General features: G+C 39.1%; 1 protein-coding gene across 7 annotated transcripts in view; it reads left to right on the top strand.

The window, feature by feature from the left end:
- NEDD4 (NEDD4 E3 ubiquitin protein ligase) overlaps window positions 1-17,082 on the top strand; it is a 136,840-nt gene extending 119,758 nt beyond the window's left edge. For all 7 annotated transcript variants that reach the window (XM_039216563.1, XM_039216566.1, XM_039216565.1 and 4 more), the window contains 12 exons: window positions 71-136; window positions 4,395-4,624; window positions 5,793-5,914; window positions 6,006-6,076; window positions 7,900-7,995; window positions 8,317-8,390; window positions 8,677-8,737; window positions 11,693-11,752; window positions 11,835-11,942; window positions 12,767-12,863; window positions 15,806-15,878; window positions 16,384-17,082. In XM_039216563.1, coding sequence (XP_039072494.1) covers window positions 71-136; window positions 4,395-4,624; window positions 5,793-5,914; window positions 6,006-6,076; window positions 7,900-7,995; window positions 8,317-8,390; window positions 8,677-8,737; window positions 11,693-11,752; window positions 11,835-11,942; window positions 12,767-12,863; window positions 15,806-15,878; window positions 16,384-16,486 — 1,161 coding nt within the window. In that variant the 3' untranslated portion in view covers window positions 16,487-17,082. The remainder of the gene's footprint in view (window positions 1-70; window positions 137-4,394; window positions 4,625-5,792; window positions 5,915-6,005; window positions 6,077-7,899; window positions 7,996-8,316; window positions 8,391-8,676; window positions 8,738-11,692; window positions 11,753-11,834; window positions 11,943-12,766; window positions 12,864-15,805; window positions 15,879-16,383) is intronic.
- The last annotated feature ends 508 nt before the right edge of the window (window positions 17,083-17,590 follow it).

The raw sequence follows: 17,590 nt of genomic DNA, 5'->3' as shown, positions 1-17,590 counted from the left end.
AACTTTAAAAATTGTTCCAGAATAAAAACAACCTAAACCTTCTTTATTTTTCCAAAATTTTCAACTCAAGGCCGTGCCCTACTCCAGGGATTACAAAAGAAAGTATGAGTTCTTCCGAAGAAAGTTGAAGAAGCAGGTTAGTTATATTTATATTGTTCTTAGGAATGATTGGTCTATAGACTGAAAGTGTGGGAAATGCATGTTTCAAAGTAAAAGTAGAGAGGCGCCTGGGTGGCTTAGTCGGTTAAGCGTCCAACTTTCGCTTAGGTCATGATCTCGCGGTTCGTGGGTTCGAGCCCCGCTTCGGGCTCTGTGCTGACTGCCAGCTCAGAGCCTGGAGCCTGTTTCAGTCTGTGACTCCCTCTCTCTCTGACCCTCCCCTGCTCGCGCTGTCTTTCTCTCTCTCTCCTAGAAATAAATAAAAAACATTAAAAAAAAAATAAAAGTAAAAGTAGAGAATTTATTCTCTATTTTAACAACTTTGAATAGTTTCTTGTGGGGAATGTTTGCTTTTTCTTGACCACTCAATGTTACATATCATTAGAGACCACAATTATATTGTATATTGTGTCTTTCCTTATTTTCCAAGATACCTTGTAATATAGAACAAGTCTTTTCAAGTTTGCTTTTAAAGAGCTCTGATCTGGTTTCCTAGTAGGGTTTGTGGAGCTTGGGCTTAAATATGAGGAAGAGCAGTTCAGGAGATGATCCCCCAGCCTGATCTCTGATTATGTAGGATGACTCTCTAGATTCCTTTTCTGCTTGGACTGTGTTTTCCAGTCACTGTTATTCATTCCTTACAACTTCAAATATATCATATCTTTTCAAAATCTGAAAATACAACTGTGATTGTCACAGTGCTCTTGTTGCTGGTCTCCTCTTATCAGATATGTTCAGTATACTTTACTTTTTTTCTATCACCACAAATTTAATGTTTGGAACTACACTCATCATCTGCCCATCTATTTCATTTCTGTTGGTGATGACCGTTTTGCAATGCCTTTCTAATTTGCTCATACTTTCCCCCTTTCCCTGCAGTTTAGGAATAGTACCACTAGGTGGCTATATTGGGTTACACTTTTCTTGCATTCTAAGCCGGAAGCTTGCTTTTCCAAAGATTCAAGATGGTGGGTCTGCTACCACAGATTTTTTTCATCCAAAACTTAACAAAGAATGAAATACAATAGTTGTTTAGTGAAAATATCTTGTACCTTAATGAAAGCCTAAAATATCAGCAACTTTTTAAACTCAGCCTCAATAATAACTGTATAAAAATTGCTCCTGGAAATTTGTCTTCTACTTAAAATTCTTTGGGATATTAACAGTTTGTTGATCTATTGTTCTGGTAAATATTTTAACTTTTTAAAATATTTTTTAAACATTTATTTATTTTTGAAAGACAGAGAGACAGAGCGTGAGCAGACGAAGGACAGAGAGAGGGAAACACAGAATCTGAAGCAGGATCCAGGCTCCCAGCTATCAGCACAGAGCCAGACGCAGGGCTCAAACTTACAGACCTCGAGATTATGACCTGAGCTGAAGTCAGACACTTAACCGACTGAGCTACTCAGGCTCAGAACCCTAAATATTCTCACTCTTAATGAAAATATGCTGTTAGAATAGAAGCACTAGCGTCTCCACTTGCCACTCTGAACTCTTACAAGCATGTTACAGTATCTAACTGTTGAAGTCTTCCAGGCAGCAGGAGATATGGAACATACCTTCATAAACAGGTCACAGAACACAGAAACCGCAATGAAAGCGGTAATACTTATTAAGTTCTCACTGCAAATCAGACATTCTTCTTAGCAAGTTACATGTACTGATGTAGAATCTATACTAACTGTATAAGGAAGAGACTGTTATCACATTTTGTAGGTGAAGAAACTGAGGCACAGAGAGATTTGGTAATGTGATCAAGTCCTGTGGTAATTAGTGGCAAAGCTGGACAAGTGGTCTTGCTCCATAGTCCATGTTCTTGATCAAAATTACATATATAGGTGATTAAGAGAGAAAGTTACCCAGAATACAACAAAGGTGTATAAAGAGATTTTAAAAAATGAAAGAAAGATTAAGAAACATGGAGTTGTTCCAGAAGGAGAGACTCAAGAGCATGAGGAAGAGGCTAAGAACCTACATCCTTAGTTTATCAAAAAGTCCCTAGTAGGATTTACAAAATAAAATCTGTATCAGACATATTACAGCAAAAGAGCAGAACACCAAGACATATAAAAATGTTTAAAAACCATCGCTACAAAGCCCTGAGTTCTCCTTAACCTTTTCTTCTTACCATCTCATTAGTGAGGAACAAGGATGGCTGAGCTCACCATTTGCCCGATACCAAGTAATACATGAAATAACATGAAATGCGTTATCCCATTGAGTTCTGAAACAGCTCCATGGGGTGACTATTATTATTGTCTCAATTTACAGATGAGGAAATTAAGCCTTAGAAAAGAAATGTGAAATGGAGCTGGGATTTGAACACCGGGACCCTGACCCCAGCATCCACACCCTGGTCCACTACTCAGCCCAAACAAGGAAGTCGCTCCATCTGTGTCTTCCATTGCCATCCCTCTCTCACATGGTCTATTTCAGGGCCCTTAACTGACTGGTGTGCCTCTTGTCTCTCCTTTTATTTTATTAAAAAACCTTTTTTTAAGTTTACTTATTTTGAGAGAGAGCACACCAGCTTGAGTGGGGGAGAGGTGGAGAGTTGGGGGAAGAAAGAATCCCAAGCACGTTCTTTGGTATCAGTATATAGCCCAGTGTGGGGCTTGAACTCACGAACTATGAGATCATGACCTCAGTTGAAATCAAGAGTCAATGCTTAACCCACTGAGCCACCCACGCACTCCTTATCTCTCCTTTTAAAACCACCTGTTACTCGACCCCATCAGCCTCTGAGAGCAATCTGATCTTGCAGCCCCTTACTCAGCAGCTCTTCCCAGTCAGCATTCACCATTCCTACCCTCTGGTCCCACACCATTTTTCACCTTCTCTTCTCACAGCAACGCCTTCCCTCCTTTCTGCTCTCTCTTGCTAAATACATGAATCCCCCCTGTGTGCTCTTCCCTTGGCCTGCTGCTCCTCAGGACTTCCTCCCTCTCCCCCCAGTCAGGATGTGCTCTTAAAGCCTCCTGGATCACCTCACTTGCAAATAATATAGCTCAGTCTTTTAGGTCCCACAGAACATGGCTTATATCTTTATTATTAGCAATTTTCTTACTCTTGCAAGTCTCAGGATTAGTAATATTTACATTTATTTCTCACACACAAATTGGATTATGAACTCTTTGAGGAAGGAATCATATCTTATACCACAGTTTTATTCCCTTTACCTACCATCCCCATTGCCAGAGCTACCTAGCCTACAGCCTGGCCCAGAGCAGGCCCTCAGTAAATGCTTGGCTGCACAGGATGCCTGTGTCTAGTCTCAAATTGTTTTTCTCTAATCTTGCCTTTACTTTTAAATGATTAAGCAGCAGAGGAAACTGCCTGTATTATGCTTATAGTGCTTGTAAAAACTGCTTATATTGCTATGTTTCTGTAGGGCTTTCTGTTTTCCCTAAATATATTAAGAGTGAGATTGATTTGTTTTTCCTTGGAATTAACCCTCTTCCCTCTTTTTGAAGTGACAGAATTTTCTCTTACTGGTTTCCACCGAACATTGTTCACAAAGCACTCAAGAATAAAATATTCATACATCTTTTTATAAAATTTACAATAAGATCTGCCTAAAAGCATAGTTAAATACATTTGTAGCATAAGCAAAGGAGGTATTAAAAAATCAGTGAGACAGCAGAAACTTGAGAGCTAAGACTTTCTTAACTTCCGTCTTCAGTTTCTTCATCCATAAAATGGAGGTTATATTAATAGCTTCTTCATTGTGTTGTTATGAGGAGTAAATGAATTAACCCATTAAAATGCTGGGAACCGTGCCTGGGACAGTCTGTGAATGTTAGTGCCTATTAATGAGTACAGCAGAAGAGGCTCTGAGGAAGAAAGGTGGAGGTTGGGAAAAACCCTGAACCATCAGGCAGGCAGCAAACAGCAGGCATTGGCTAGACTGTAGGTCACCGGATGGTTTGGAACTTAATATAGAAATGACTGCTCGTGAAATGCCTTCAATGTGAGCGTTATTGCCACTATCAGTAACTGCTTCTTCCAGTATAAAAATCAAAAATCTATATTTTTATGTGATGAGAGAAAAGTATGTGAATTCTTTTATACCATAAAGGAAATATGAGGCAGTATTTCTAATCACGTGTTCCTTAGAAAAGGGTCTTGGGCACAGGGTAGAACACAATGATTTTTGTAACTTCCATGAGAAATACATTTGCCATCATGTTGAATTGATGTAAACTGTAAGTCTCTTTTTTCTGGGTTTTCAGAATGACATTCCAAACAAATTCGAAATGAAACTTCGCCGTGCAACTGTCCTTGAGGACTCTTACCGGAGAATTATGGGTGTCAAGAGAGCGGATTTCCTCAAGGCTCGACTGTGGATTGAGTTCGATGGTGAAAAGGGATTAGATTATGGAGGAGTGGCCAGAGAATGGTTCTTCCTGATCTCAAAGGAAATGTTTAACCCTTATTATGGGTTGTTTGAATATTCTGCTACGTAAGTATCTTCACAATGACTGTATGCAGAAAAAAAATCACTGTTTTGAAAGCAACAAAGAGTTGGGATGCCTGGGTGGTTCAGTTAGTTGAGCATCCAACTCTTGACTTCAGCTCAGGTCATGATCCCGGGATCGTGGGATAGGGCCCCGCGTCAGGCTCTGCACTGTGCATGTAGCCTGCATGGGATTCTCCCTCTCTCTCTGCTCCTGTCCCCTGCTCGCGTTCTCCCTAAAATATAATTTAAAAAAAAAAAATGAAAGTCACAACGATTTCTATGATGCAAAGAAATGTGTGTTATAATGTTCCAGAAAGGGGAGACTATAACTAATGTTGTTTCAGAAACAACTTTTTAAAAAATTGTGGTAAAATATGCATAACATAAAATTTACCATTTTAACCATTTTATTTTTTTTAATGTTTTATTTATTTCTAGGAGAGAGAGAGAGACAGCGTGAGCAGGGGAGGGAGGGTCAGAGAGAGAGGGAGTCACAGACTGAAACAGGCTCCAGGCTCTGAGCTGGCAGTCAGCACAGAGCCCGACGCGGGGCTCGAACCCACGAACCGTGAGATCATGACCTAAGCAAAAGTCAGACGCTTAACCGACTAAGCCACCCAGGCGCCCCTTTTTTTAACCATTTTAAATGTGCAGTTCAGTGGCATCAAGTGCATTCACAATGTTGTGCAATTGTCACCATCATCCATCTCCAGAACTTTTTCATCATCCCAGACTGAAACTGTACCCATTAAACACTAATTCCCTTGTTCCCTGGCCGTCACCATTCTGCCTCTGTCTCTATGAATTTGACTACTCTGGATACTTCATATGAGTGGAATCATACAGTATTTTTACTTTTATAACTGACTTAATTCATCAGCATAATGCCTTCAAGGTTCATCCGTGGCATAGCATGTTTTCTTCCTTTTTGAGGCATATTATGTGAGAGGAATACCACATTTTATGTATCCATTCATCTATTGATGAACATTTGGGTTGTTTCTACTTTTGACAGAAGTGACTATTTTTAAAACCATTAAATCCAGTGGTGTAATGTGGTTCTAATAGAGGTAAACAACTCCAAAAACAGAGCTAATTTGTAATTATTTGTTGTATTAAAACTTTTATATGAAGTGTGGAAAGGAGCCTTTAAATGTGGTTGTCTTTACAGGGATAATTATACCCTACAGATAAATCCAAACTCGGGATTGTGTAATGAGGATCACCTCTCTTACTTCAAGTTTATTGGCCGGGTAGCAGGAATGGCGGTTTATCATGGCAAACTGTTGGATGGTTAGTATTAAGCATAAAACTTTTTTTTAAGTAAAATTATCTTATTTCTTTCATTTGGTAATCATTTTCAATATATTTGATTTTTTGAAAGGTTTTTTCATCCGCCCATTTTACAAGATGATGCTACACAAACCAATAACACTTCACGATATGGAATCAGTGGTATGTCTTTTTCACTTATAATGTAGAGAAAGTATAATCTAACAAGCAACTGGTTATTTTAAAGTTAGAATTTAGGGGCACCTGGGTGACTCAGTCAGTTAAGCATCTGACTTCAGCTCAAGTCATAATCTCACAGTGTGTAGGTTCGAGCCCCATGTCGAGCTCTGTGCTAACAGCTCAGAGCCTGGAGCCTGCTTCAGATTCTTGGTCTCCCTCTATTTCTGCTCCTCCCCTGCTCGCATGCTGTGTTTTGTCTTTCTCTCAAAAATAAATAAACATTAAAAAAAATTTTTTAATAAAAAAGTTAGAATTTAATGATGAAGAAATTAATAGATTATCATGTTCTGAATTACAAACAAACATTTTCCCCAACATTCTATTATGAATATCTTCTAACACATAATAGAGTTTTAAAAATTTTATAGTGGACAGGGGCACCTGGGTGGCTCAGTTGGTTGAGCGTCTGACTTCATCTCAGGTCATGATCTCACATTTCCTGAGTTCGATCCCCACATCATGCTCACTGCTGTCAGTACACAGCCTGCTTCAGATCCTCTGTCCCCCTCTCTCTGCCCCTCTGCTGCTCAAGCTTGCTCTCTCTTTCTCCCTCTTTCTCTCTCTCAAAAATAAATGAACATTTAAAAAATTTTTTTGTAGTAGACATATGTGTCTCCACCACTAAGATTCCGTACTTGGGTTTTCTGTGATTACTTTATTACACATTAGTCCACAGTTCACCCATGTGTCCATCAATCCATTTCTTTTTCTGATGCATCTCAAAGAATGTTACAATATCAGTAAACTTCTCCCTAATTACTTCAGTGTGCTATACAACATGTTTATGTATCTCTTGCATCAACATTTGAATTGTGATCTTTTATGATAAATGGCATATGTTTTCAAAATGGCAGCCCAAAGGCAAGGCCTTGTGGTTAGGCCACTACAAAGAAATGGAAACCTAAGGATTAAATACCTGACTATAGCCCTGCTATCTGTACTGAATAGCCTCATATACTGTGTGTACACATGGATTCCAAGATCTCTTCTTGAGTACCAAGTATATTTTTTATTCCTTTCTTGGGATACATTGCCAATGTGGGCAGTATAATTCTTTATGAATCATAAGATTTCACAGTTATTTGAGTTGTGTAATTGAGGTTCTGTATTTAATTTGAGATGTTTCTTTAACTTGGGCTAGGTATACATAACAACCTGCTCATAGCTTCTTAAACAGACTCTCAATTGGCCATATGAGAAAGGTGCTAAGTGCTCCTGGGTATCCATGGAAGTTAATATTCATTGAAAAATGAACTATTTTTTTGATGCTTCAACTGGATAATAAAATCTGTCCCTCCACTTCTGCTATATAGAAAAAGATTTCCAAACTTTCAAACTAAGCATCACTCAGAGGCACCTGGGTGGCTCATTCGGTTAAGAGCCTGACTCTCAATTTCTGCTCAGGTCATGATCTCACCATTTGTGAGTTTGAGCCCCACATCAGGCTCCATGCAGACAGTGCTTGCTTGCTTGGGTTTCTTTCTCCCTCTCCTCCCTCTCTGCCCCTCCCCTGCTCATGCTGTCCCTCTCTCAAATTAAATAAACTTAAAAAAAAATTTAAAGCAGTCACCATTCTATTGATTTATGCATTTTTACTCTCATATTACTAGCCACTGTGTTCTTTTTATAATACTTGTGTGTATAGGAAAAATGTCCTACTGACTTCATCTTTTGTCCAAGTATTCAAACCCTCAGCATACTTTGTTTCCAGGTTTACGGGTTTTCTTTTTATGTACACATTTTAAATATGTGATGTCTCCATCTAGGATAGTGAATATTACAACTCACTAAGATGGATTCTTGAAAATGATCCAACAGAATTGGACCTCAGGTTTGTCATAGATGAAGAACTTTTTGGACAGGTTTGTAAATTTTGATTAATTAAAATTGTTCATAAATTTTGAAACAAATGTTATAACTTTAGAAGCTAAATCACATCCTCAACACATTTCTGTGCTCTATTTTTAAATTTATTTTCCAGTAACAAAGCTGTCTCAGCAAGAATTTCTGCTTTCTTTGACATTTGACTCATTCCATGTTTATTTTAGTAAAACTAATATTTTAAGTTTTCTTAGCTTGTGAATGGATTTAATTTAAAACACCAGGTTTCTGGTATAACTATAATATGTATATTCTATTTTTTTCACTAAAATAATATATCAAGATATCATGCTTAATTTTAGACACATCAACATGAGTTGAAAATTGGTGGATCAGAAATAGTTGTCACCAACAAGAACAAAAAGGAATATATTTAGTAAGTATTTTGTTAGTATTTTATTATATTTAGCAAATACTTTAAATAACTTTGTAGTTCTTTGTGGGAGGGACCTTTTTGTATCTTCTTTCTCTTTCTTCATCACCGGAGTTTCAGTGTTCTTTTTTCTCTTTCTGTAACAATGCCATGCTTATCCACTCATATTCATTTTGTTGCCTTGGGCTTACCTAGCCATTATTTTTTTGTTTCCAACTGGAATAAATATACCTTAAGTTTTTTTCTTGGTTCATGTGAATGAGAAATGAAATGTTTTGTTTCTTTTTAGTCTTGTAATACAGTGGCGATTTGTAAACCGAATCCAGAAGCAAATGGCTGCTTTTAAAGAGGTATTCATTTACTTTCGCTTGTTCTTCTGTAATTTCAAAGTACAATTCAGAAGTTTCAAGTATTGGGGCCAACCATGTCTGAGAAGAATTAATAGATAACTGGCTTTTGAAAACAAATTTTAATATTAAAATATTTAAATGAATACATATTCAGTGTTCAAACTCAGTCATTCAAAAAGTCCATAGGGTTACCATTAACAATCCCTCTTCATGTCCACCCCTGCTTCTCATCTTTTCCCAGTCATGACTGCTGCATCTTAAGTAATCTTAGGTGAACAAGGGTCAAGGATAAGGAGGGGCACCTGGGTGGCTCAATAGCTTAAGCATCTGACTTTAGCTCAGGTCAGGATCTCATGGTTTATGAGTTCGAGCCCCACATCAGGCTCTGCAGTGACAACATGGAACCTGTTTTGGATACTCCCTCTCTCTCTCTGCTCCTCCCCTGCTCACTCTCTCTCTCTCTCTCAAAAATAAACATTAAAAAAAAAAGTGCTGTAGGAATAGTGGAATATGCTGCCTATTTTCCTACATGGGATCACACTATACATGTTGGTTTGTGACTTACTTTCTTCTCAAATATTTATGGAGATTTTTACATATCAAGATGCATAACTACCCTTGCTTGTGCTTGGGACTGCATTTTATTCATAATGTAAATTCATAAGTTATTTAAACGTCCCCTCTTAGTGGACATTTAGGCTATTGTCAGCGCACCCTTCTCTTTTTTATTTTTTTTAAATATTTTTTATTTATTTCTAGGAGAGAGAGAGAGACAGCGTGAGCAGGGGAGGGTCAGAGAGAGAGGGACACAGACTCTGAAATAGGCTCCAGGCTCTGAGCTGGCAGTCAGCACAGAGCCCGATGCGGGGCTCGAACCCACGAACCGCGAGATCATGACCTAAGCGGAAGTCGGATGCTTAACCGACTAATCCACCCAGGTGCCCCCAGCGCACCCTTCTCTTAAGCTAACTTAAAATCTTCTGTTACATATTCATCACATATTTTTTTATTTATTCAGTATTGAGCACTCGCTATGTATCTGGTACTGCATGAGGCAGAAAGACATAGGTCCTGCTTTAGGGGGCAGCACATCTGGAGTGAAATGGACAGAGGCAAGCCTGAAGTGCTTGGTAAGCACAGAGGAGAGCTGGAAAAGGGCCAGGGGAGGTGCAGGAAGGGACAGGGAAAGCTTAGAGGAACCAGCCAGCAACGTGGAAGAAGTCAATACAGTTCTAAGCACAATGTATGGCACGTGTAGTCTGGCAATAAGATAGACTGTGCACATGTTAGAGAAAATGCCATTAATTCATACATACACTGGTGAGATGATGCAGGAGGAAAAACTAAGCAGGAAAGCTGAGCAGAAGCAGGTTACAAAGGGTCTTTTTGCTCAATTGGAAACAAAGATGGAATTTGGGGGGTTTGTGGAAGGCTAGTTAGGGGAAGGAAGGTGGCATTAAAGGCCATTTTACAGTAAAACAGCAGGATTCAGTATACATTTGAGATCATTCTAGAAGTGGTGGGTAGAGAATGAGAGGTGGACAAGACTAGCAACAGGGCCAGATGGGAAGGCGCTACAGTGATACAGGTGAGAAAAAGGAAGGCAGGAGCTATGGTAGCGGTGGTGGCCACGTATGTACTTGAATGGCATTCCGAAGGGAGAACTGTAGCTTAGGGTGCTTTAAAGGATAGAGATCCGTTGGGCAGCATGGATTTGGAAATCATCTGCTTACATGCATTGGACTGTGGACTAGGTAAGGTGGGAAATTGGAAAGAATGGTAAGAACAGTGAAAGTAGATGGCCACTGTGGAGATGGGGAAACACCAACATTGAAGGATTGAGCAGTAGAAAAGGAGACTTCAGGTGCCTGGGTGGCTCCGTTGGTTAAGTGTCAGACTCTTGATCTCAGCTCAGGTCGTGATCAAGCTTTGAGTCTGGCTTTGTCAGCACAGAACCTGCTTGGGACTCTCTCTCTGCCCCTCCCCTGTTGTCTGTCCGTCTGTCTGTCTCTCTCTCTCTCTCAAAATAAGTAAACTTAAAAAAAAAAAACCACCAATATCAGGGTCATAATCCTAGACATGTAGACTAATTCAATTGTACCAGACATTGCTTTAAAAAAAAATGAAAAAGAAAGAAAAGAAGATTTGAAAGCAAATTAGCAAATGCAGACAGAGACACAAGAGAAAAACCGTCAACAGCAGCCAGAGTTTCAAGAACAAAGGTGTGTTCAACAATATCATAGTGTGGATAAGTCAAACAAGATACAGAACTAGAAAGTGTTTATCAGAGTTAGCCCCAGAGATGTCTTTGACTGTTTCCAGGACAGCGTCAGGGAAACAGTGGCAGAGAGGTCAGACCACAGTGGGTGGAGGCAGGGACGGGGCTGAGCAGGTGGGTTCAGTAATGTTTAATAATTTGGCAGTAAAGACAAGAAAGACGGTTTGCTTTTTTGTTCTTTTTTTTTTTTTTTAAGGTAGATAGGCTTAAATAAATGTAAATACATAAGGAGTGAGCTAATAAAAAGAAGGAGGTTTAGTGAGATGAGCCCCTTGGGGAAGCAAATGAAGCACAGAGAGGAAGCAGCACCTATCTCCACTGCAGTGAGAAGGAGGCCACAATCGATTTCAGTGCTGGTCCATACGTGGGGATGCAGAAGGCTGAGGGAATTCCATAAACACCTCTATGTTCTCTTTCAAATAAAAATTATCTTCTGTAAAGGATGGATGGAAGAGGAGGAAGCTGCTTGGGAAATGTGGGAAAGTTTAAAAATAGCTGTTATGAGGAATCAGTGAGAGAGAGAACAGACCATGGGCACATGTATTTTCTTGCCAATTTTGAAATCTTGGTTAACTTAAGAAGCCATGACTGGGTAGTGGTAGGAATCAGTGTGTGTGGGATTTCTCCCATAACAACCCAGAAGCTAATCAGGTTTTTAACTACATTCTTTCTATTAGGGATTTTTTGAACTAATACCACAGGATCTCATCAAAATTTTCGATGAAAATGAGCTAGAGGTAAGAAATATTCTTACTTTAAAACAGGATTTTAATATCCATTATTTTTCCTGTCTTCAATTTGACTTTTCTTATTATGTAGCTTCTTATGTGTGGATTGGGAGACGTTGATGTGAATGACTGGAGAGAACACACAAAGTATAAAAATGGCTACAGTGTAAATCATCAAGTCATACAGTGGTTTTGGAAGGTAATTGAAAGCTTCTGTTTCCATAAATTACTTTTCAATAGATTCAATCATAATTTAACCATACTAGTAGATTACATATAGATAAGACAAAAATGATGTTGTTCTGTATACGTCTACCTTCTGGGTAGAGTTCCAAACTCCACACATATTTCTAGAAAAGTATGTGTTTAGAAAGTAGTCAGTGGCTATAACAGCTACAATGGGTGCTTAGTTCCTTATTAACTTAGAAACTGTTTAACAGCACTTGTATTTTCTGGGACTCCTGCATGGCTCCTTTAAATATATTTTCCATCTAATAGAGAGATATATATGCAACTCATAATATCAGTGCATGTAAATTTTAAAAAGCCATGACTTTGGGGTGCCTGAGTTGCTCAGTCAGTTAAGCGTCCGACTTCAGCTCAGATCATGTCCTCATGGTTCATGAGTTTGAGCCCCACATAGGGCTCTGTGCTGACAGCTCAGAGCCTGGAACCTGCTTTGGATTCTTTGTCTCCTTCTCTCTCTGCCCTTCCCCTGCTCATGCTCTGTCTCTCCCTCAAAAATAAATAAAAACGTTAAAGAAATTAAAAAGCCATGATTCACATTCAAGAAAATATTTTTGTCGCTTTATTAGGCTGTGATCTCATTCTAAAGAGTTACCATGTAGCCTTGGAAATGAAGTTTTAGGAATTTGTAGTCACCCATAAACATAAATTTAAATAACAGAAAGGTCTACATTTATAACTGATCATGAATACTAAAAGTTCTGACAACATTCTTCAGGGTCAGTTTGTTACTTTTGTTCCAGCGATATTCCTAAATGCTGTTTTTATCTTATTCAGGCTGTCCTAATGATGGATTCAGAGAAAAGAATCCGATTACTCCAGTTTGTCACTGGTACATCTCGTGTGCCTATGAATGGGTTTGCGGAGCTATATGGTAAGGATTTTGCATAGATCACTTAAAAATGGAGTGATGCCTCTTGTGTTTTTCATTGCTGATTAGTTATCAAACTTCATCATTTATACATTTAGCGTAATAAAAAGAATTAATCTTTAAATGATTTGATCAGATACACTGAAGTAGGCCAGAAGATACACACACCTTCTAATCAGATAGCAAAAGAAAAAGCATACAATGACTTGAGTTACTTTCCACTCTTGAGTTTTATTTTATATTTTTTTATATTGATGGGTGGAGGGACAGAGAGAGAGGGAGAAAGAGAATCCCAAGTAGGCTTAAAGCATCAAATCATGACCTGAGCCAAAACCAAAAGTTGGACACTTTACGGACTGAGCCACCCAGGTACCCCTCCATTCTTGAATTTTAAATTTGATTCCCACTGTATGTTCCATCACAGGAAAAGTGTGCATATGTGGTGCGGATGTGCGTGGTATATGTGTGTGTGTGTGTGTGTGTGTGTTGTGTGTATATGTGGTAGTGATTGGAGGGTAGAGAATCTCATGAGCCTACTATTCCTCAGCCTTGTAGGAAATGGCAGGAATGGGGACGAGACTGCACATATCTGTCAATATTCAGAATAGTTACTATTAATGCTGTTTCTATAAAGTGAAATTCTGCACATCCTATCAAACTGTTTTCCAGTTGATATATCTCATAGCACTAGAAGTGTGTTTTATAAAAACACTACTAGAGCGCCTGGGTGGCTGTGTCGGTTGAGCATCCAACTCTTGATTTCAGCTCAGGTCATAATCTCACCGTTCATGAGTTCGAGGCTCATGTCAGGCTCTGCACTATCAGTGCTTGAGATTCTCTCCCTCCCTCTCTCTCTCTGCCCCTCCCCTGCTTGCTCGCTCTCACTCTGTCTTTCTCTCTCTCATAAATAAATAAACATTTAAAAAACTCCTACTGTTTCTGATGTAGATCAACTTTTCTCGAATCAGTGAATGTCTGTTTATTGAAATGACATTTACTTGCTTTTAAAGATTCTAATAAGAAAATCTTTCAGAGAAGGTATAGCTCAGATTAAAGTCTCACTCAGAGCAACAACGAAGTTTGGAATTGTTCTGGGACGACAAGTCAGTACTGCTGCCTCAGCAGCTATTGAGCCAAATTTTTCATGCGAAGAGGAAGCTGTCACTGTCTGATGGACTCACTAGCCCCCACCCACCACGGTGGTCTCCTCCTCAGCAAGCCTGGTCTCCTTAAGTTTCGTGTATATTTGTTTGTAGAACCCGTTAAGCAGCTGCCACTTCCCTGCCTAGAGCCACTGCGCCCTGTGAGAATAAAGGGACCAGAGCTCTGCCCCTAACCAGCGTGCCCTTTCCTCGCCTAATTGGATTTCTTTGCATTTGTCTTTGCAGTGATTTCCCGTGACTTCTCTTCCTTTCTCTTCTCCTATATTTTAGCCAGTTACAGTAGGGAAAGACCAAGCCAGGACAAACACCCACTTCCATGTCTAGCTCCACAACCCCTCTTTTAGGCAGTCCAGGCCTACAGCCATCCACTGATTTCGTGAACTGTTTGGAATTTGGGGGAAATATCCCACATATGGAGCCAGAGGTGGTTGTATTAGCATATAATTCAAATTGTTACGCATTTTCTAAAAGAAGTAACATTTGCTTCAAAATGTTAATATTATAATCCACTATCATCTAGCCAATAAAAAGTGTGTAAGGTTTATATCGGTTGACTTAGAGGAAGTTTTCGCAATGGATTTTTTAAAATGTTTATTTAGTTTTTAAGGGAGAGACAGAGTGTGAGTGGGGAGGGGGAGGCAGGGAGGGAGGCACAGAATCTGAAGCAGGTCCAGGCTCTGAGCCTTTGACACAGCTCAAACTCATGAGCTCAAACTCATGAACTGTGAGACCATGACCTGAGCCAAAGTTGGACACTTAACTGACTGAGCCACCCAGGTGCCCCTGCAGTGGATTGTTAAGGTGAGAGAATTAAGAGGCAGGGAAATATATATGATTCCATGTTTTGGAAAACAATGACAAAAGTACTGAAATTTTAACTGCGAACATAATTGTGATGTGTGGTGTGTGAAAAGCAATACTTTTTGAGAAACTAATATTGAGAATAGTCAATATTTTTAGTACTGCTTCTGGCAATCACACACATAACTAGATAGATTATAAGACATGGGGGAAAGTATGAAAGGTTTTTTACATCGAGTTGTCAGTACGGATTACCTGGGTGTTTGGAGGATGCTGAGAATTGGAGGAAGGAAGAACTAAGTGAAAACTTCAAGGAAAAAAAATTTCTGAAAGTGTCCATAATAAAACAAAAATGTAGCATGGATAACATCATGTGCACACAAAATTCCACATGTATGCACATGCAAAAAATGATTCATGATCTAATGCTTTTTCAGATTTAATAGTGGAATTTTACGTGATTTTTATACCCTTCATTGTATTTTTCTCTATTGCTTCAATTTTCTTGCAGTGAGATTATATAATCAGGAAAAAATAAAGCTATTTTCAATGGGACTGAAAAAAGAAAGAAAATAACTCATTTTCTCTTTGTACCTATGGAGGAGGTGGTATGTGAAAACACACAGCTAGGAAACAGCAAAAGTTCTCTGTGTATTTACGTTCTACAATGGAAAAAATGAGTTGTGAAATTCTAGGGATTCCTATAAAGATTAAATGAAACAAGAGGTACCTGAGTGGCTTCCAACTTCGGCTCAGGTTAAGTGTCCAACTTCAGTTCAAGTCACAATCTCACAGTTTGTAAGTTCAAACCCCAAGTCAGGCTCTGTGCTGACAGCTCAGAGCCTGGAGCCTGCTTTGGATTCTGTGTCTCCATCTTGCTCTCTGACCCTCCCACACTCACACTGTCTCTCTCTCTCTCAAAAATAAATAAACATAAAAAAAAAGAATAAATGAAACCAAAGCAACTCTTCTTCCTGACAGGCTCAAATGGACCACAGTCATTTACAGTTGAACAGTGGGGTACCCCTGAAAAGCTGCCAAGAGCCCATACATGGTAAGTGGTTTCTTAGACCCTTAGAGAACAAGTTTTCTGAAAGCGAAGCTCCTCTAAGAGATAGTCTGGGTACAGAAAGTCTAGCCCACTCTGTGCTGCATCAGCAGCAGCAATGGAGAAAGCAGAAACACCAACCGTGGAACAGGTGTGTCTTTGCCAGGTAGGCCTGGGCTTGAAGTCCAGGTAGGTGAACATTGGAGAGGCTGGTCCCAACTGTTGACCATTTACTGCCTCCCTTGCATGAAGGATGGGAAGCTAGAACATTCCCTTTGGGAGGTTAAAATAGCAGATGAGCCCAGACATTGGGAAGTCAAGGTGGTTGTGACAGGACACCACCAAGAAGTCCTGGGACGAATCCATGGCTAGCGTCCAGTCCTGTATCTTCCTCCTCCCCAGATAAAATGTCTTCCAGCATTGCTGAGCAGGTCACAAATAGCAGCATTACTGTTGCCGCCGTGAGACTTGCTCTGTCAGCGTGGTAACCAGTCCCTCTCTGTTCTTTCAGCTTTAATCGCTTGGACTTGCCGCCCTATGAGTCATTTGAAGAATTATGGGATAAACTTCAGATGGCCATTGAGAACACTCAGGGTTTTGATGGCGTTGATTAGATTGCAAATAACAATCGGAGTGTTTCACTCCTGCTTTTGTGTAAGCAAAGTCTTGACTGACGGTTTTCCAGGGAACTACTACACCTTGGCCATGGTTTCCTCCCAGAGAGTGGAGGAAAATCATATAAAAGCATACAAAGAAATAGCATGACAGCCTTACCATTATTTCATTCACTTTTAAATAATGTGTTGCATTTATACAACTGTTTCTCTCCATCTTTAGAGTTCACACTCTAGAATATAAGGCCTGTGCACCGGAAATAGTGAGTTCTGTCCTTAACATTTACCTCTCTTACAGTATTGGCCAGGCAGTTGTTTCTTAAACTACTGAAATGATAACTGTGAAATATTTGTGATAAGTGTCATGTGTGAAAAGTGTGATGCTTTTTGAGAAAGAAAACTGATATTTGGATAAGAATACTTTACTCTGAGTAAACTGCAATATACTTAGTGCTTCCTGCAGCTGTTTTATGATTTTGTAGACCTTCGTATGGCACCTTAGCACCCAGATTTTTGGAAAATCCTTGGGAAGTGTGTTACCTGTACTTTTAGTCAACTGACTCACTTTTTAGTAAAAAAAAATGTTTACTTCTTTATTTTAAAAGTATTTGGCTTTTGTTAATATGTAGCTTTACTAAACAAGGTGGTTTGTAAAACATGTGAAGCAAGTTCAAATTTGCAGAGTGTGAAGAGTGTTAACTCTGTCGTCTTGCCTGTATATCCTCTTGGTTCATCAGCATGGTCATCACTCCTTCGTCTTTAAGGGAAAAGAATTCCTTCTTTAAACATTAAACAAAAGCTCCACAGAGCAGTATTTCTAAACATGCCTTGAAGAATTAAGTTAAGTGTATAGCACTTGCCTTTTCTAGTCATTCTTTACACTTGCACAATTATGTAGTAAATCTATGTTTACAGGGTTTATTATGTTTACAGACTAAGCTAATTTCTGTAGTTGCATTTTTATATTTTTAGTATTTCACTGTAGTCAAAAAACCAAATAATTTGTTAAAAATAACCAAAGAATAGTCATAATGCACAGTTTGTATTAAATTTATTACCGTATTTCTTACGCTTTTTAAAAATACTGTTTACTATGGAAATGAT

This window comes from Hyaena hyaena, unplaced genomic scaffold (genome assembly GCF_003009895.1).
Source record: "Hyaena hyaena isolate Hyena2069 unplaced genomic scaffold, ASM300989v1 scaffold_645, whole genome shotgun sequence".
Classification (NCBI taxonomy): domain Eukaryota; kingdom Metazoa; phylum Chordata; class Mammalia; order Carnivora; family Hyaenidae; genus Hyaena; species Hyaena hyaena.
Note: the sequence above shows the minus strand (reverse complement) of the source record. Positions and strands in the feature narration are given on the sequence as shown.